This window comes from Solea solea, chromosome 11 (genome assembly GCF_958295425.1).
Source record: "Solea solea chromosome 11, fSolSol10.1, whole genome shotgun sequence".
In the NCBI taxonomy this organism is placed as follows: domain Eukaryota; kingdom Metazoa; phylum Chordata; class Actinopteri; order Pleuronectiformes; family Soleidae; genus Solea; species Solea solea.
The window spans coordinates 27,587,483-27,607,866 of record NC_081144.1 but is presented as its reverse complement, the minus strand read 5'-3'; the positions used below and the strand labels follow the sequence as shown (position 1 = coordinate 27,607,866).

At 43.6% G+C, this 20,384-nt stretch overlaps 1 protein-coding gene across 1 annotated transcript in view; it reads right to left on the bottom strand.

Moving 5' to 3' along the window:
* The window catches only part of LOC131468264 (NACHT, LRR and PYD domains-containing protein 12-like), a 211,408-nt gene extending 192,654 nt beyond the window's left edge, over window positions 1–18,754 (bottom strand). The window contains exons 1-12 of the mRNA XM_058642316.1: window positions 18,656–18,754; window positions 15,697–15,786; window positions 15,308–15,388; window positions 14,191–14,310; window positions 13,361–13,480; window positions 12,193–12,386; window positions 9,835–11,755; window positions 9,023–9,196; window positions 8,833–8,845; window positions 6,035–6,204; window positions 560–733; window positions 200–373 (exon numbers count right to left, since the gene is read on the bottom strand). Of these exons, the coding sequence (XP_058498299.1) occupies window positions 200–373; window positions 560–733; window positions 6,035–6,204; window positions 8,833–8,845; window positions 9,023–9,196; window positions 9,835–11,755; window positions 12,193–12,386; window positions 13,361–13,480; window positions 14,191–14,310; window positions 15,308–15,327 (3,080 nt within the window). The 5' untranslated portion in view covers window positions 15,328–15,388; window positions 15,697–15,786; window positions 18,656–18,754. The remainder of the gene's footprint in view (window positions 1–199; window positions 374–559; window positions 734–6,034; window positions 6,205–8,832; window positions 8,846–9,022; window positions 9,197–9,834; window positions 11,756–12,192; window positions 12,387–13,360; window positions 13,481–14,190; window positions 14,311–15,307; window positions 15,389–15,696; window positions 15,787–18,655) is intronic.
* Between the last annotated feature and the right edge of the window lie 1,630 nt (window positions 18,755–20,384).

Below are 20,384 nucleotides of genomic sequence, written 5' to 3'. Positions count from 1 at the left end.
CAAACTACAAACAGCTGATGGACGCTCATCATGTGAGGCGCTCAGCTCTAGTCTGTGAGTAGCAGCAGCTCGTGGCTCGTCTGTTGTCTCTCTGTGTCTTTGTGTCCAATCATGAAGTCTGTCACTATTGTGCTGTCACAGCTTCACTGAGGAAACACTGATGTTTGTCTGACTGTGATTAGAACAACACTCTACTCACCACAGAGTCTCCAGTCTGTAGTCTGGACTCTTCTGAAGATCACACAGAGGCTTCACTGCTGAATCCTGCAGCTGGTTCTGTCTCAGGTCCAGGTCTCTCAGGTGTGAGGGGTTGGACTTCAGAGCTGAGACCAGAGAAGAACAGCTGATCTCTGTCAAACTGCAGCCCTCCAACCTGAATAAAGAATAAAACATGAGACTTTAGAACAATGTGTGTGTGTGTGTGTGTGTGTGTGTGTGTGACTGTGTGTGTGTGTGTGTGTTTAAGGAGTTTATTTTATTCATCAGTGAATAAAATGAGTTTAATGTAAATGAAATGAAGGTTTAAAAAAACAACAGCAGGTTCAGTCAGTGAACTCACCACAGAGTCTCCAGTCTACAATGTGGACTCTCCAGTCCAGAACACAGCAGCTTCACTCCTGAATCCTGCAGCTTGTTCTCACTCAGGTCCAGGTCTCTCAGGTGTGAGGAGTTGGACTTCAGAGCTGAGGCCAGAGAAGAACAGCTGATCTCTGTCAAACTGCAGCCCCTCAACCTGAATAAAGAATAAAAGTGTTTTGTTCAGCAGGTGAATTTTAATGTGTGAGTCAAATATCAGCTGTGAGGATGAAAATGTATTTGTGAGGAAATTGCATTGAACACATAAAAACAATTTCTCAGCTTGAGTGCACAAACTGTGTGCCTCGTTTATTGAAAACAGCGAAGCAGAAGTAAACACAAGATGAGGACGAACAGTAACCAACCAACCAGCACAGGGCTCTACGTCATCACAAACATGGTTACTTAAAGGGACCCGGAACAGTCCTTCCTACAAGCATAACACAGTGGGAAAAAATCTCCTGACATAAGTGTATAGAGACACAAAGTGCAAGGGTGAATTATGTAAGTTCATTCACTACACACGTCCCCCCAGAATTCAGAATTCACCATATGAAAGAGAAAAAATTAAAAATTAAAATAAAATAATAAACAGTCATCTGCGAGGTGGTCGTATCACCCGGCCACAACGGCTGCGCCGTACAGGAGACCTGGCAGGGACCACTGCGGCAGGCGTCCCGCCACGACCCGGATGTGGGGTTCGAAATGTGGGAGCTTTGGGGAGCACGGGGTGGGGGCAGAGTTGGAGGTCGCCCACGTCGTGGGGGCTGAGCCAACACAATGGGTCTAGCTACATCCAAATGAGCTGGTTTGAGGCGGTCAATGGAGAGCCGCTCCGGTTTGCCGCCCACGTCCACCACAAAGTGTTTGTCCCCTGTCTCCAATACATGGAAGGGGCCCTCGTAGGGCGGACGCAGCGGTCCCCTGTGGGCGTCGTGCCGGATAAAGACATATTCAGCCGTTTGAAGTCCAGCGGGGACAAGGGACTGAGGCAGGCCGTGGTGTGAGGTAGGAATGGGTGCAAAAAGCCTCGCATTGTCCAGGAGCGTGTCCCGCTGTAGAGTCGCTGACCAAGGGACGGTGGTGTTGGGGACAAAATCCCCTGGAACCCGCAGCAGCTGGCCATAAACAAGCTCCGCAGATGAGGACTGTAGGTCTTCCTTTGGTGCAGTCCTGATGCCCAGCATTACCCACGGCAGCCTGTCGACCCAGTTGCAGTCTTTGAGGCCAGCACGAAGAGCAGCCTTCATCGACCTGTGAAATCGCTCACAGAGTCCGTTAGCCTGTGGGTGATATGCTGTCGTGTGGTGAAGTTTCACACCAAGGCTCTGGGCAACAGCGTTCCACAGCTCAGACGTGAACTGCGCACCCCGGTCAGAGGATATGTCGGAAGGGGTGCCGAAACGGGCAACCCAGGTGCTAATGAATGCCCGCGTCACCTCCACAGAAGTCAGCGATGACAGCGGCACAGCCTCAGGCCAACGTGTGGTCCTGTCTACCATGGTCAGCAGGTAGTGAAACCATGAGAGGAGGGCAGAGGGCCGACCAGATCCACGTTTACATGATCAAAACGTCTCTCTGGCACTGGGAACAACTCCAATGGGGCTTTAGTGTGACGGTGTACTTTGGCCCGCTGACATTCAAGACAAGTGTTAGCCCAGTCTCTAACGTCCTTTTTGAGGCCGCGCCACACGAATTTAGCTGCCACCAGTCTCTGTGACGCCTTCGAACCAGGGTGGGAAAGACCATGGATGGCATCAAAAACTTGCCGTCCCCATCCTGCCGGAACAATTGGCCGAGGACTGCCCGTGGAAACGTCGCACAGGAGTGTGGTGCCGGTGTCACCAAAAACCACATTCTCTACTTTCAAACCCGTAATCGAGGTCCTCAGGAGCTGCACATCCTGGTCCGTGGCCTGGTCTGCTGCCATGCGGCTGTAATCCAAGCCAATGTGGACTGCTCCAGCCACAGCCCGTGACAGGCAGTCTGCCACCGGGTTGTCCTTACCGGCCACGTGTCGTAGGTCTGTGGTGAACTCTGAAATGTAGGACTGATGACGTTGCTGGCGGGCGGACCACGGCTCGGCCACCTTGGCCATGGCGAAAGTGAGTGGCTTGTGATCGACGAAAGCGGTGAAAGGGCAACCTTCCAGCAGGGTACGAAAGTGTCTGATGGCAAGGTAAAGACCAAGCAGCTCTCGATCAAAAGTGCTGTACTTCCGCTCACAGTCGCGCAGCTAACGGCTGAAGAAGGCAAGCGGCTGCCAGGTCCCGCCTACCCACTGCTCGTAGACGGCACCGACAGCGTAGTCTGAGGCATCAGAGGTGATGGCGATCGGGGCTGTGGGAGACGGATGTGCCAGCATACTGGCGTTCGCCAGGGCGGCCTTGGTGTCGGCAAAAGCTTTTTCTCTCTCTTCACTCCAGTCAACAGCGTGTGTGCGGCTACCTTTCAAGGCCTTGTACAATCGTCGCATGTGTTGAGCGGCCCGAGGGATGAAACGGTGGTAAAAGTTTACCATGCATAGAAACTCCTGCAGAGCTTTGACAGTGAGTGGCCGTGGAAAATGTGTGATCGCTTCCACCTTTGATGGGAGCGGGAGCGCACCATCTTTGGTGACTCTGTGCCCCAGGAAATCAATGGTGGGGAGCCCAAATTGGCACTTGGCGGGGTTGACAATTAGTCCATGTTGGCTGAGCCGCTCGAAAAGCGCTTGGAGGTGCACCAGGTGCTGGGATTTGGACGCACTTGCTACCAGGATATCGTCCAGGTACACAAAAAGAAAAGGCATGTCACGTAACACAGAGTCCATGAGACGCTGAAAAGACTGGGCTGAGTTTTTAAGGCCGAAAGGCATCCTCAAAAACTCAAAAAGACCAAATGGTGTGATTACTGCTGTTTTAGGAATGTCTAGTGAGTGTACAGGCACCTGATGATATCCCCGGACAAGGTCCACTTTAGAAAAAATTACCATACCAGCCAGGTGTGCTGAAAAGTCCTGAATGTTGGGGACTGGGTATCGGTCAGGTGTCGTCGCTTCGTTCAGCCGCCTGTAGTCGCCACATGGGCGCCAGCCGCCACCAGGCTTGGGGACGATGTGAAGGGGTGAGGCCCATGGGCTGTCAGACCTGCGTACTATACCCAGGCGCTCCATGTTTGAAAACTCAGCCTTAGCAACGGCCAGTTTGGTTGGGTGGAGGCGCCGAGCGCGGGCATAGACGGGTGGGCCGGTAGTGGCGATGTGGTGCTCCACACCATGCTTCACAGCAGACGCAGAGAAAGTGGGTTGAATGAGAGTTGGAAAACTGGCAAGCAGACGGTGAAAATCATCTGAGGAGGAGAGCATGCTAGACAATCGGACAGCATCAGCCCCCCCAAGCGAGCATGTATATGAACAGAACGTGACAGCGTCAATCAAACGGCGGTTCTGCACGTCCACCAGCAGTCTATGTGCACACAGAAAATCAGCGCCCAGGAGGGGCACGGCGACCGTGGCTGTCAGTCACCATGTCCAGACGGGATGCAGGCAGGACGCTCCTCTGTGCTCCCGTGTCGCACAGGAAACGTCTTCCGGAGATACTGTCCCGAATAAAAAGCAGCCTGCCCGTGCTGCCACTCATGGCCACTACGGAGCGCCGGCCCTGGCGTTTCCCGAGCTGCCGAAACGGCATGGCAAACGGCATTTAAGAGCCTTCGGTCCAAACTTTGCATGATAAAAACACAAGTCTGAAGACTGCTGGGGGCTTGAAGAATGCAGCCGACGAGAAAAGCCTGCAGCGACGAGCGTGGAATCCACCACAGGAGCGACGTGCGCAGGAAGCGCGGCCATGACACACTGTCCTTCACACGCCAGGAAAAATTTATCAGCTTCTCCAGCCAGTTCACGACAGTCAGTGATCGTGGTGTTGGCTAATGCAGCCCTTACTGCAGAAGGCAGCTGACGCAGAAAAAGTTGCACGAAAAGAAAATCGGGTCTGTGCTCACCCAGTAAATCCAGCATACGGTCCATGAGCTCAGACGGCTTGCTGTCACCCAATCCCTGAAGGGAGAAAAGCCTCCCGGCTCTTTCAGCGTCCGACAGTTCAAATGTTTTCAACAGATGGGCTTTGAGCGTTGAATTTCCAAGAGCCGACACAACGTAGTAGTACCGTGTGGCATCAGCGGTAATCTCCCGCAACGCTAACTGTGCTTCGGCTTGAGCAAACCATGCCGACGCTGACGATTCCCAGAATTCCGGAAGTTTGAGGGTAACAGCATTCGCGGTCATGGTCGTGTCGTGTTTCTGGATACGTCCAGCAAACAAACGTCGGGGTCACCAGTGAGGAAATTGCATTGAACAGATAAAAACAATTTCTCAGCTTGAGTGCACAAACAGTGTGCCTCGTTTATTGAAAACAGCGAAGCAGAAGTAAACACAAGATGAGGACGAACAGTAACCAACCAACCAGCACAGGGCTCTACGTCATCACAAACATGGTTACTTAAAGGGACCATGATCCCGGAACAGTCCTTCCTACAAGCATAACACAGTAGGAAATAATCTCCTGACATAAGTGTATAGAGACACAAAGTGCAAGGGTGAATTATGTAAGTTCATTCACTACATTTGAACATTTTCTACAGTGTATTTAGAAAGCATGAGTCATGTGACTGTGAGACACACGAGTGTGTGAAGGTTCAGTTCAAGTGAACGTGAAGAATAAAGACGTTTGACGCAAAGAAACAGCAGCAAAATGACAAAGAAGTCACAGGTGAATTTCAACACAGCCTCACTTTTCACATCAAGTTCAACTCAATGAAATGAATCAATGATAAGAAGCAGAAACACGTGGAGTCTGTGTGCAGGTTGTACACTGAGAGGTTCAATACTGCCCTCTACACTTCAAAGTCCTGAATCACACTTCTTCTCAACATCTTTACAATTCTATATTTTACACTTAATTTGATTCTTTGATTCATCTGTGTTTAGTAAACCAGCTTAAAGGTGCATTACCACCACCTTTATTGCTGCAAAGAATTCTGGGACACGGTCGTCCGCCAAACATACACCAGATGAATCCTTCATGACGAGTCATGTGACAGTTGGGATACGCCCATGTCACGGTGAAGATGAGAGGAAGCTCCTGTTTGTTTGTAAACAGTCACAGCTGTGACATCATCAACAACACTCATTCTGATTGGCTACATGTGAACATGTCAGAGGAGAAAGTGAAAAACATCAAGTTCAGTCAGAAAAGGTAAAAGCTGCGACTGACGTGAAAACTACAGCGACTGAAACACTTTAGAAAACAAAAAACACGTCAGCTGTGAAAAGATCCTGATTCTACATCTGAGGGAAGAAAAAGTGGAAACATGGAACAACCATCACTGATTCAACTCATGTGACAACATGAATGACTTTCAGTTGTGGATGAAACATCTGACATTTACAACAGTAACAGAGAGTCAGTGAACTCACCACAGAGTCTCCAGTCTACAATGTGGACTCTCCAGTCCAGAACACAGCAGCTTCACTCCTGAATCCTGCAGCTTGTTCAGACTCAGGTACAGTTTTCTCAGGTGTGAGGGGTTGGACTTCAGAGCTGAGGCCAGAGAAGAACAGCTGATCTCTGTCAAACTGCAGCCCCTCAACCTGAATAAAGAATAAAAGTGTTTTGTTCAGCAGGTGAATTTTAATGTGTGAGTCAAATATCAGCTGTGAGGATGAAAATGTATCTGAACATTTTCTACAGTGTATTTAGAAAGCATGAGTCATGTGACTGTGAGACACACGAGTGTGTGAAGGTTCAGTTCAAGTGAACGTGAAGAATAAAGACGTTTGACGCAAAGAAACAGCAGAAAAATGACAAAGAAGTCACAGGTGAATTTCAACACAGCCTCACTTTTCACATCAAGTTCAACTCAATGAAATGAATCAATGATAAGAAGCAGAAACAGGTGGAGTCTGTGTGCAGGCTGTACACTGAGAGGTTCAATACTGCCCTCTACACTTCAAAGTCCTGAATCACACTTCTTCTCAACATCTTTACAATTCTATATTTTACACTTAATTTGATTCTTTGATTCATCTGTGTTTAGTAAACCAGCTTAAAGGTGCATTACCACCACCTTTATTACTGCAAAGAATTCTGGGACACGGTCGTCCGCCAAACATACACCAGGGGGGTATTCCAGAAAGCAGGTTCAACACACTCTGAGTCTATCCCTGAACTCTGAGTTGACTTACTCTGAGTCGGGAAACTCTGAGTATCCGGTTCCAGAACAGCTGATCTGAGTTAGTTCAATCAACTCTGAGTATGTTAACCTCGAGGTACGCGCGTGCACAACCACTGAAAAAAGCCATCATCAATGGAGCCCCGATACCACGAGTCACCATGACAACCGAGAAAAAAAAAAGATCAACATATTTCAGTGCGAAGGAGTTGGAGATCCTTTTGCTGGGCTACGGAGAATATGAGCACATACTCGTCGCGAATGCAACACAGCTGCAGCAGCGAAGGAGAGAGACCGCATGGGAGAAAATTGCTGCCCGAGTCAACGCGTAAGTTTGAATGTACTATTCCATTGACGTAACATTTAACCGTAAGATCGTAGCAAAGCCTATAGTTATGAATATAAGTAGGAATGAAATCTGAGTTTTTCATTTAGGTGCAATCCAACAGGAGAAAGGAGGACTTGGAAGCAGCTCAAAATGAAACATAAAAACATCATTCAAAAAGGTAAGGCATATTTTGCTAGGCTATGATTGCACCTCACTTTGATTTATTTTTTTTATTTTTAATTGACTTAGGCTATTAAACGTAACGTAAATATTAATTCAGATTGCAAACATTGAGTTCTGCTCAGCCAACAGAAAGAAGGCAGAGGCCCGAAAAACGGGTGGAGGGCTCTCAGCCAATACAGGGGTCGCCCTGTGGCTGAAGGCATCCCTGGGGGAGGCTCATCTGAGCCTGTCACCCCCCAGGACACTAGTGCCTACATCACATGCAAGTATACACTTATGTCTTTTTTTTAAATAAAACTTTTATATATATTTATATATATATATATATATATATATATATATATATATATATATATATGTATGTATATGTATGTATAGGAGGGAGAGGAGAGGAGGAGACGCTGTCTGCTGCCACAGGGAGAGATCCGGAGGGGCCTACTGAAAAGTGTGTCTTAATATTATGTATAGCTACTGGCACTGCTCTACCCATTCATATTCATTTACATTCTTGAGTGGAATTTGGAGTTTGACATGTACACTGAAGTGATGAGCATAGATAATGGACAAACTAGCACATTCTTGTCCTTCAACAGAACATGGCTGGGCATCACCAAGAGGAGGGTCCATCAACTTCTAGACAGTGAGATTTTCGGTCAATACCATGTTAAATCTGTATGTAGAACTGCAGAAATTAAATGTCGTCCATATGTTTCCGAGTTGCCGGTAAAAGAGTTGTACAGGGTGCACCTAATGAAAACCATTCAAAAAACCGAGAAAGAAATGGTGTACCTGGACCAGCAAATCAGAAAAACAGACTTGTAAATTCTATTACTTGAACGCCAGTTGAGGTGGGGGCATTGTCATGGTGAAACAGGTGAATATGTGAAATATGTTAATAGTTGGAACTATATTACAAATCCTGACTGTTGCTTTTGTACTTTTAATGAATAAAGAAGAACCAAATCACATGTGAATTTGTTTTTTATTTTTAATCAAAACGTCTAATCTGGGTCGGAAGATTCTCTCACAACGTAATGCATTTCTAATCAATACGGCTTCGATGTCGATTGGATTTCTAATGAATGGGCAATCCATGTCTAACTGCTTTCTTCGTGTGGGAGAAGACGGGTAGAAACTCTGGGTTTCTTATAGTAAACCTGCCAGCGAGCAGGTTATGTTCACAGAGTAAGTTACCGCAGCAACAGACCCAGAGTTTAAGTTACCTCTCTTTCTGGAACGGATAACTCAGAGTTTCCCTCATCTCAGGGTTAACAAACTCAGAGTTCTCACATAACCCGCTTTATGGAATACCCCTCAGATGAATCCTTCATGACGAGTCATGTGACAGTTGGGATACGCCCACGTCACGGTGAAGATGAGAGGAAGCTCCTGTTTGTTTGTAAACAGTCACAGCTGTGACATCATCAACAACACTCATTCTGATTGGCTACATGTGAACGTGTCAGAGGAGAAAGTGAAAAACATCAAGTTCAGTCAGAAAAGCTCAAAGCTGCGACTGACGTGAAAACTACAGCGACTGAAACACTTTAGAAAACAAAAAACACGTCAGCTGTGAAAAGATCCTGATTCTACATCTGAGGAAAGAAAAAGTGGAAACATGGAACAACCATCACTGATTCAACTCATGTGACAACATGAATGACTTTCAGTTGTGGATTAAACATCTGAGATCTACAACAGTAACAGAGTCAGTGAACTCACCACAGACTCTCCAGTCTACAATGTGGACTCTCCAGTCCAGAACACAGCAGCTTCACTCCTGGATCCTGCAGCTTGTTCAGACTCAGGTCCAGGACTCTCAGGTGTGAGGGGTTGGACTTCAGAGCTGAGACCAGAGAAGAACAGCTGATCTCTGTCAAACTGCAGCCCCTCAACCTGAATAAAGAATAAAAGATGAGACTTTAGACAAAGTTGCTGCTTGAAACCAGTAGTATTGTTATTATTATTAATATGATACTATAATTAAAGTTGATATCAGTCTAATGGTTATGTCTCATTAATAGAACATCAATAACATTGTAGTTGTATAAAAATGTCATAAGTCCTGTTTAAACTTAGAAGCTGACACAACTGTTATATTTCTGCTCCTGGTCTCTCTCTTCTGTCTCTACCTCACCTCCCTCTTTCACTTTCTCTCCCCCTCCTCTCCTCTGTCCTCCATTTTGTCCTTTCACCACAACCGGTCGAGGCAGATGCTGCACATGTTTGAGTCTGGTTCTGTCACAGATTTTCTCTCCACTGCCCCCTAGTGTTTGTTCATTGTGTGAACTGTTGGTTTCTCTTGTCTTTCTGTCTTATCATGAACAGAGACTTGAGAGAATGTTGTGATTTGGTGTTTTCATTCAGTTCAAAACAAGAATCACAACCAGCTGACAAATCTTCACTTTCATCCTTTAAAACATCTCCAGAAACAAACTGAGAAGAATGAGAAGAACTGACTTCTGTGTGTATTTGATAAACCAAACCATGAATCATCACTGACTGATGATGTTATTGATCATGTCTGAACTCACACAGCCTTCCTGCAGTTCCTCACAGCTGGAATCAGTCTCTGTTTCCCCTGGTCTGATGTTCTGTACTTGCTCAGGTCCAACTCATCCAGAACCTCCTCAGACATCTGCAGCATGTAGACCAGAGCTGAGCAGTGGATCTCAGAGAGTTTCTGTCCTCTGTTCTTTGACTTCATAGACTCTTTGATCTCCTGATGCACTGATTGGTTGTTCATCTCTGTCAGACAGTGGAAGATGTTGATGCTTCTGTCAGGTGAGATGTTCTTTGTGTTCATCTTCTTCAGGTTCTCAATGACCCTCTGGATGATTTCTGGACTGTTCTGAGTCTGACCCAGCAGACCTCCTAAGAGTCTGTGGTTGGACTCCAGACAGAGTCCATGAAGGAAGCGAACAAACAGGTCCAGGTGACCATTTTCACTTTGAAGGGATTTCTCCATGGCTGCTTTCAGGAACACATCCAGAGAAGTGTAACCACCACCATCATCATCATCATCATCACCATCATCATCATCATCATCATCACCATCATCACCATCATCACCATCATCATATTCATCAACTTTTTTTCCAAAGAAGTGCTGTAGTACCTCTGTCTTCCAGTCTTTATCTTCTTGTCTGAAGAAGTCCTGCAGTACCTCTGTCTTCCTGTTGGTGAAACAGTGGAACATGTAGACTGCAGCCAGAAACTCCTGAACGCTCAGATGAACAAAGCAGTAGACTGATTTCTGGAAGATCACACTCTCTCTTCTGAAGATCTCTGTACAAACTCCTGAGTACACCGAGGCCTCTGTCACACTTAGACCACACCGCTCCAGGTCTTCTTGGTAGAACATGATGTCTCCTTTCTGCAGATGTTCAAAGGCCAGCCTCCCCAGCTTCAGAAGAAAGTCCCCGTCGGCCTCCGTCAGCTCCTGTGGATTCGTCTCACGTCCTTTATCGTACTTGTTCTTCTTCCTCTTGGTCTGAACCAGCAGGAAGTGTGAGTACAGGTCTGTCAGGGTCTTGGGCAGCGCTCCTCTCTGCTTTGTGGTCAACATGTGCTCCAGAACTGTAGCACTGATCCAGCAGAAGATTGGGACTTGACACATGATGTGGAGGCTCCTGGACGTCTTGATGTGTGAGATGATTCTGCTGGACAGATCTTCAGTTCTGGATCTCTTCCTGAAGTACTCGTCCTTCTGGTCGTCAGTGAAGCCTCGTACTTCTGTTACCCTGGCAACACATGTAGGAGGGATCTGATTGGCCGCTGCAGGTCGAGAAGTTATCCAGATGAGAGCCGAGGGAAGCAGATTCCCCTGGATGAGGTTGGTCAGCAGCACGTTGACTGATGACCTGTGTGTGATGTCAGAAACCAGCGTCCTGCTGCTGAAGTCCAGTGAGGGTCTGCTTTCATCCAGGCCGTCAAAGATGAACAAAGGTTTACAGATAGCAAGCTCCTCTGCTCTGACCTTCTCTAATGTTGGATAGAAAACATGGAGCAGCGTGAGAAGACTTTGCTGCTGATCTCTGATCAGGTTCAGCTCTCTGAACGAGAGCACAATCAGCAGATTCACATCCTGGTTTTCCAAACCCTCGGCCCAGTCCAGAGTGAACTTCTGCACCGAATAGGTTTTTCCAACACCAGCGACGCCGTTGGTCAGGACGACTCTGATGCTCCCCTGCTGGTCAGGTAAGGCTTTAAAGATGTCGCAGCACTTGATGGGAGTGTCCTGGACCGTCTTCTTCTTGGAGGTCGTCTCCAGCTGCATCACCTCATGTTGAGTATTGACCTCTTCACTCTGTCCCTCTGTGATGTAGAGCTCAGTGAAGATCCTGTTCAGGAGGGTTCTACTTCCTGTTCCTTCAGTTCCTTCAGTCACATGGTCAAATCTCCTCCTCAGACCGATCTTATGTTCATCTAGAACCTTCTGCAGACCAACATCTGCTGAAAGACAAGAGACAAAGAATCTGAGAAGCTGAGGATTATTTTCATCAGCCACAGAAAAACTAAAAAAGTGTTTTAATAAAAAAACCCTGACAGTGTCACGTCTTTATGTGATATTGTTGTATTTTGAAAGACAGAATCATTCTAGAATAACTGTGATGACTGTGAAGGAAAGTGTATCATCTGCATAGAAAACAACAACAATAATAGAAAAGCTGGAAAATGAGTGTAAACAATCCTGTGTTGAACCTGTAGGGGGCAGCAGAGGATTAAACTGAATCATCTTCATTATCACTTTCATTAACATGAGGAACAGATTTCACTTTGAAACATTTTTCTCTTGTTCTTTCATTTTAAAAGTTTGTTGGTCTCTGTTTATGAAAGTGAAAGTGATGAAGAACAAATGTGAATGATCTGTTTGGTCTCATGCTCTTTACCTGGTCCTGGTCTGGGTCTCTGTCCACACTGGGGACAGCAGGAGTCTCCTGGTGGACCAGACTGGTCCCAGTATGAGGAGATGCAGCGTCTGCAGAACCAGTGACCGCAGCTGGTGGAGACTGGATCCTTCAGGACGTCCTGACACAGAGGACAGCGGGACGTCTGCTCGTCCACAGAAACAGCAAACTGGTCTCTGTGAAGACATTTCTTTATCACTGACATGTCGGGGACAGGTGGACATGTCTCTGTGAAGACATTTCTTGATCACTGACATGTCGGGGACAGGTCGACATGTCTCTGTGAAGACATTTCTTGATCACTGACACGTCGGGGACAGGTGGACATGTGTCTGTGAAGACATTTCTTTATCACTAACACGTCGGGGACAGGTGGACATGTGTCTGTGAAGACATTTCTTGATCACTGACATGTCGGGGACAGGTCGACATGTCTCTGTGAAGACATTTCTTGATCACTGACATGTCGGGGACAGGTCGACATGTCTCTGTGAAGACATTTCTTGATCACTGACACGTCGGGGACAGGTGGACATGTGTCTGTGAAGACATTTCTTTATCACTAACACGTCGGGGACAGGTGGACATGTGTCTGTGAAGACATTTCTTTATCACTAACACGTCGGGGACAGGTGGACATGTCTCTGTGAAGACATTTCTTTATCACTCACATGTCGGGGACAGGTGGACATGTGTCTGTGAAGACATTTCTTTATGACTAACATTTCGGGGACAGGTGGACATGTGTCTGTGAAGACATTTCTTTATGACTAACATGTCGGTTACAGGTGGACATGTCTCTGTGAAGACATTTCTTTATCACTAACACGTCGGGGACAGGTGGACATGTCTCTGTGAAGACATCCTTACAGCTTTGTCTCACAGTGGTTCTGATGGACTGTTGTAAAGGTCTAACCCTGAGGCTCATCCTCACACTCTCTCTGACTCGTCAATGGTTTGACTCATTGATCCGTTTCATCAGATTCTGAATCAGTTCAGTTCAGTCTGTTGCTCACACACACATTTAGTTCTTCTTCCTTCACAAAAGTCCAGTCAAAGACGTTTCCCTCCAACAGATGGAGGTTATTTCTTATCTTAATTCAAGAGCATATCATATTGATTTGAGAGCATTATTTATTGAGTCTCTTACTTTGTCTCTGAGGCTCCAGGTTCATGACTGAAGTTTAAAGGTATTCCCATAGACTCATCACTCTTCACAGACAGACCGCTGGGTCCTGGAGACTCTGCTCTCTGTCTCTGGTTCTGACCTCTGCAAACACAAACATCACATGATCACTGATGATGGTCTTTGTTTAGACACTTTGATCACAAACAGATTTCAGGTTTACAGCCTGTGGTCGCTGATCTTTGTGTAAAGATTGATCCTCTATAGCACAGGTGCCAAACTGGCGGCCCGCGGGCCATATGCGGCCCCTTAATCGATTACATGCGGTCCCCCCACTTAAATATCATGTTATAATACAAACATGGCCCACGACCTCACCTTGTTTTAAACACAGTGTGTAGCTGAGGCACAGCTGCCAGCGAGGTGATAGAATACATGTTTTTAGAACAGTAATAATAAGACATTCACTCATAATGATCACATTATTAAATTTATGACATACAACATTCAATTACATATATAAATAAGCTTGTTAGGGACCGAGCCACGAATGGCAGTGGCTGAAACGGCTCCTGGCACAAATTTGTGTGAGGAAACCATTGTTATCCTTCTCATTATTGTTATTATAATATTATTATTATTATTATTATTATCATTATATTGTTATTATTATTAGTATCATTATATTATTATTATTATTGTTATATTAACATTATTATTAATTGTTGTTACAAGTTTTCTCAGGATAAAAGTTTCTATGACAGTAAAACAGCTGTGTGTGTGTGTGTGTGATTCTGTCTTTGTGAGGACACAGGTTTGGTTGTCACTTCTTCAAAGGACAAAGTGTCTCTTACTTTGTCTCTGAGGCTCCAGGTTCATGACTGAAGTGTAAAGGTGTGTCCATAGACCAGTCACTCTTCACAGACAGACCGCTGGGTCCTGGAGACTCTGCTCTCTGTCTCTGGTTCTGACCTCTGCAAACACAAACATCACATGATCACTGATGATGGTCTTTGTTTAGACACTTTGATCACAAACAGATTTCAGGTTTACAGCCTGTGGTCGCTGATCTTTGTGTAAAGACTGATCCTCTACAGCAGCAGTCCCCAACCTTTTTTGCACCATGGACCAGTTTAATGTCAGACAATATGTTCACAGACCGGCCTTTAATACAAAACAAATTAAAAATAATAAATAAAATAAAATGATATGACCGGCATATTTTTAAATATAAAAATAGACGTGAATCCACTGTGTATGCAAATGTATTAGCAGCGTCCTCGTAACATCGCCCCAACGATACTGCACAGAGCGCAGCCGTGCACCAGCGGCATGCTGGGGGAAAAATGGCCAAGTCCATCATCTTGGGTGCTTCGTCAACAGCAGCAGCAGCAGCACCCGCTCACTCTGCTTCACACAGATAGGATGTTGCTGTTGTGCTGATCTCAGGGTTTTCTGCCATGACTTTAATCCACAACAGAGTTATTGTTGCAAACATACTTTTAATGCCGCCGTAACTTTGCCATCTCCAGCAGTTGATCTTCTTCTTCGACCGTGACGTGTGACCGAGGAAAGCATGTTGACATGTGTCAGAGTGAGACACAGACAGATGTGGCGAGAGAATCCGGTCATTTTTCAAAATAAAACATCATTCAGAATCTGATAATAAATAAAACGGAAAGAATCTAAGTTATGTATTCTTTCTGTTTGGCCCGGTACCAATTGACCCACGGACCGGTACCGGTCTGCGGCCCGGGGGTTGGGGACCACTGCTCTACAGGTACAGTCAGCATTTAGAGTTTGTGTTTAGCGCACAACCAAGTGTGTTGTTCTCTTGTTGTCAGTGCATTGATTGCAAGTTTTGTCACAAGAAAAGTTTTTATGACAGTTGGTAAAAAAGCTGAAAGGTGCATTAATGCCACCTGAAATGATCTTCAGCTAACACGCTTCACTGGACACACTGTCTCTTACTTTGTCTGTGAGGATCCCATCGTTACTTCTTACTCTTCACAGACAGACCGTTGGGTTCTGGAGACTCTGCTCTGTCCTCGTCTTCCTCCACACAACCACTCATGAAATGGAGAAGACGTGTGTCGCCAAGCAAACAGCTGATGATGAAAACTTATGAAGACATGAAACACAGAGACAAAGCCAGATCATTACAGACAGACTGAATGTATAAACCGTCCCAATATACAGATTTACAGAGAATAACTTGTTTTATAGTGTAAAGTGTAAACCTCATATATAAAAAGCACGTCTTCTCTTTGTTGTTGTCATGAGTTTGTGCAAATGAGCTCCTCACTGACTTATCACTGCTCCACTGAAAGCATCATATTGAAAGCACTTTAAAGAGTTACCTCTCAGTTTGAGTGGAAAATCTCCTTCATGTTTCCTGGAGGACGTCTGATGTGGATCTGTGTTCAGTCCAGTGATCACACGAGAGAAAACTGTAACACATCAGGAGTTTTCTGTCAGAGAAGGTGTTTTATGAAACCTGCTGTTCATGTCACTTACATATTTGCGCCAGTAGATGGTGCTAGGCTACTCTGTATGTGACTGAAGGGCTGTTGTCTGCATTCAAGTCAGCTGATGAGCTCAGTTTTGAGAGCAAAAGTCCAATTAGATCCTGGATTACTTATTAACTGCATATTTGTTCATCAAGGACAATTAGAGTACAATTACATTTAAATCATAAACTACAAATGAAAAATGTGGATTTGATACGACTTCAAATATAGACGAATATTGTAATTTTTGATCACAACTGCAAACTTTGAACCTGGATTACTTCAAAACTACACAGTAAAAGTACTTCACATGACTTTTGCATGAAGTAAATAAAGAAATTTGTCCAATAACATTGAAACCATAAACTATTATTAGAATAATAATAATATTAAAGAAATGTGGATTTGATACGACTTCAAAAAAAGAATAACCTCAGTTTTGTTCAAGTCAACTTTTACATTACTTTCACATTTAGGAAAAACAAAAGACGACTGACTGGAGTTATGACAGGCTGGAAGTTTCCATTATAATCTGTCAGGATTAAGCAGTACATATACTTCATTACTGTACTTAAGTACAAATTCCATGTATTTGTACTTTAAGACTTTTACTTGTACTTTTACTCAAGTGTCACTTTAAGGTACTACACTCACACGCACTAAATCATCATATATTATCATATATTATCATATATAATCATATACAATCATAGAACAGTTCACTATTTGGCAGTCAATCTGTTGGTGGATTTATAGAATAGTTCACTATTTGGCAGTCAGTCTGTTGGTGGGTTTATAGAACAGTTCACTATTTGGCAGTCAGTCTGTTGGTGGTTTTATAGAACAGTTCACTATTTGGCAGTCAGTCTGTTGGTGGTTTTATAGAACAGTTCACCATTTGGCAGTCAGTCTGTTGGTGGTTTTATAGAACAGTTCACTATTTGGCAGTCAGTCTGTTGGTGGATTTATAGAATAGTTCACTATTTGGTCTGTTGGTGGTTTTATAGAATAGTTCACTAATTGGCAGTCAGTCTGTTGGTGGGTTTATAGAACAGTTCACTATTTGGCAGTCAGTCTGTTGGTGGGTTTATAGAATAGTTTACTATTTGGCAGTCAGTCTGTTGGTGGTTTTATAGAAACGGTTCACTATTTGGCAGTCAGTCTGTTGGTGGATTTATAGAACAGTTCACTATTTGGCAGTCAGTTTGTTGGTGGTTATATAGAACGGTTTACTATTTGGCAGTCAGTCTGTTGGTCGATTTATAGAATAGCTCACTATTTGGCAGTCAGTCTGTTGGTGGTTTTATAGAACAGTTCACTATTTGGCAGTCAGTCTGTTGGTGGATTTATAGAACAGTTCACTATTTGGCAGTTAGTCTGTTGGTGGTTTTATAGAACAGTTCACTATTTGGCAGTCAGTCTGTTGGTGGTTTTATAGAATCAGTTTCAAGTCAGTTTGTTGCTTTAACGCCTTCTGTCTTCTCTCACTGACACCAATCATTTAATAACATCATCTGCAAATAGTTAAGTTTTACTTTGCCTCAGTCACTTTATTATGTCTCATGAGTACTTCTGTCTTTTATTGATTCAAAAAAAGTTGATGACTCATGTAGAAACTCTATAAATGGAATGTGATAAATGTCGACCTCTGAGCCGTTGCTGTAGTAACGAGGGGATTTCACAGGTGTGGCATCATAAATATCAAATCTAAACCAATCAATCAGTTGTTGACATGTGGAGGCTTTCTTTCTTTTCTTTTTGAAGTAGATTTTGACTTTTAAAACCTTTACAATTTCTTGTACTTTCACTTGTATTGTTCTTATATTTCACACTGTCAGTGCTTAACTTATTGTTTGAATGATTTGCTAACGTTCAGTAGAGGTAAGCGATGTGACCTTAACAACGATGTTCGTGGCTATATTTCTCAGATTTTCAAAATAAATTTTTTTATTTTGATATGGAATGATAAATAGTTCACAATAAAGACGCAAAAATCCTATTCATTTAAAAAAACAAAAAAATATTTACACACTAACATAAACCAGTGTCAAATTCCAGTCAATCAATACAGTTTTCTTTTGAATACACAGTCTATAATAGAAACATTTGTATTTCGTGTCCTCTGATTCCATACATTCTCAGAGTTAACATTTCCTGAACAACATTTGGACGTCTCACTGAGCTTTAACTTTACAGAAAAATAAGAAAGGTTTCTTTGTTCACCAGAGAGTAAACCAGGGCTTTTACTTTTACAGCCACAAACAATATGATAAGAGCAGAGTGACAAAGATCAGTGGTTGTTAAGGCGAAGGTTTATCGGGACTGAAGAAGACTAAAGTTCACTGCAGTGACCTGTCTGACAGATTCTAGGAAAAACTATCCATAATGAAGATAACGAGAGAATACACAGTATCTTAAAGCAAAATTAAAATAAAGAATTACAATAAAACCACCAATGAAACTACCAACTACCACCAACTGAAAATGCTTTAATCAAAAATGACATAAAAGAACATAGATTAGTATCACAGATTAAGACTTGCTTTTTAAGAAATCCTGGATTTCTTCATTCTACTTTGCTGCAACAGGCTCCTGAGAGTAGAACTCACAATAGTGTGTCGATACTGTACAGTCCATAATAAACCTCAGGGACTCACGGTAGATAAACAGTGTCAAAGGATGATCTTATCTTATCAAGCTTTCAGAGACATTGAGCAGAAACATTCATAAAAGATCTCCATAATCCAACACTGACAAAAACAGCAACAAGACACTTTTTTTACATCAAGAGAAAAACAGGAAGTTTTACCTTGTCTAACCACTTTGGCCGTGTATCTTCTGCCTTCCTCAGAACTGTCACCTGAGGTGAGGTCATCACGTACCTTATCAGCTCTTACGGAGGCGTGATCTTCCTGTCAGGGTTGACGGCTCGACCACGCCTCTGGTTGCTGCTCCTCCAGTCTTAATCTACGATAGGGATGTCCCGATACAACTTTTCACTTCTGATACGATACCGATATTGCAGCCTTGACGATTGACCGATACCGATATTGATCCGATATCAGCACAAATCATACATACTTTAAAGACTTATTTTGTAGTGTGGAATGTTAGAATAGGCTTGATCAAGTGATATTACTTAAACAGAGAACAATAGTCAGCAACGGTATGAGAAAAACTGACCCATTTATTAATAACCAATGTTTACATCAATTTTAACCTTCAACATAAGAATATTGGATTTTTTGCCATGTTAATTTCATACAGTCTATGGTTAATTTAATCAGAAATAGAAATAGAAATTGGCTAGACAAATCATGTGAAACGACTAAAAGAAAATGATCAGGGATGAATCTTATCCAGCTAATAAATGAACCAACAAGGGTTACTAAGAAAACAAGCTCCTTGCTGGATTGGATACTGGTCTCACATCCAGATAGGATTATTGAATCCGATGTCATGTCGGATTGTTGCAGCGATCATTCAGTCATCTACTGTGTATGGAAAATTAAACTTCCTAAATCACCACCAAAGTTGATTAAGGTCAGACAAGATAGGAAAATGGATCCTAATTTATTTTGCAATGATTTGATTAATATAAACTGGGACCGATTCCAATTAATACCTAATGTACAGGATGCCTGGGACTATTTTTACACTGAGTACAATGGAGTGCTTGACAGGCATGCTCGTGGAAAATGGTTAAAGTCAGGGGTGAACATCTTCCCTGGGTCACCCCAGAACTTATTAGTCTCTTTAGGCTTAGGGACAAAGCATGGTCAACTTACCGAACGACGAGAAACAATGCTGACTGGGAAGTGCATAGACAACTCAGAAATCAGAGCAAAGTCAAAACTCGGAATGCTAAGTCTAATTATTATAATGAATGTCGGAACTCTGATCTCAAAAATCCAAAGCAATTCTGGCGTAAGATTAAATCTATCACAAATACTAAAGTAAAGCATATCAATAATCAAATAAGAATCAATGATACAATTCTACATGACTCTTTATCGGTCGCTCAAGCACTCAATCAGCATTTTGTCTGTTTGTTCAACTCTCTTTCCTGTCTCACATGTTAGTAACTGGTGTGATAATACTTTGCCTGTCAGCTCATCTTTCTCATTGAGAAAAATCATGCCAACTGAAGTTCTGAGTGTCATTAAGAAATCCAAAGGAAATAACAGTGCAGGACTTGACGGTCGGGAAAATAGATATATAAAACTAGCTGCCAGTGTCCTTATGTATCCTCTCACAGATCTGTTTAATCTATCATTCTCAACAAATGAAATACCTATCATCTGGAAACACGCAAGAATTACTCCCCTCTATAAAGTAGGTGATGTTTTAGACTGTAATAATTACAGGCCTATATCTATCATCTGTTCATTCCTGGAAAAACTGGTCTGTACTCAACTGACAGAATACCTTAAGATTAATAATATTCTATCATCATTTCAGTCGGGTTTCAGATCAAATCACTCAACAACCACTGCCTTGCTGAAAATAACAAATGATATTTTTACTGCTGCCGGTCA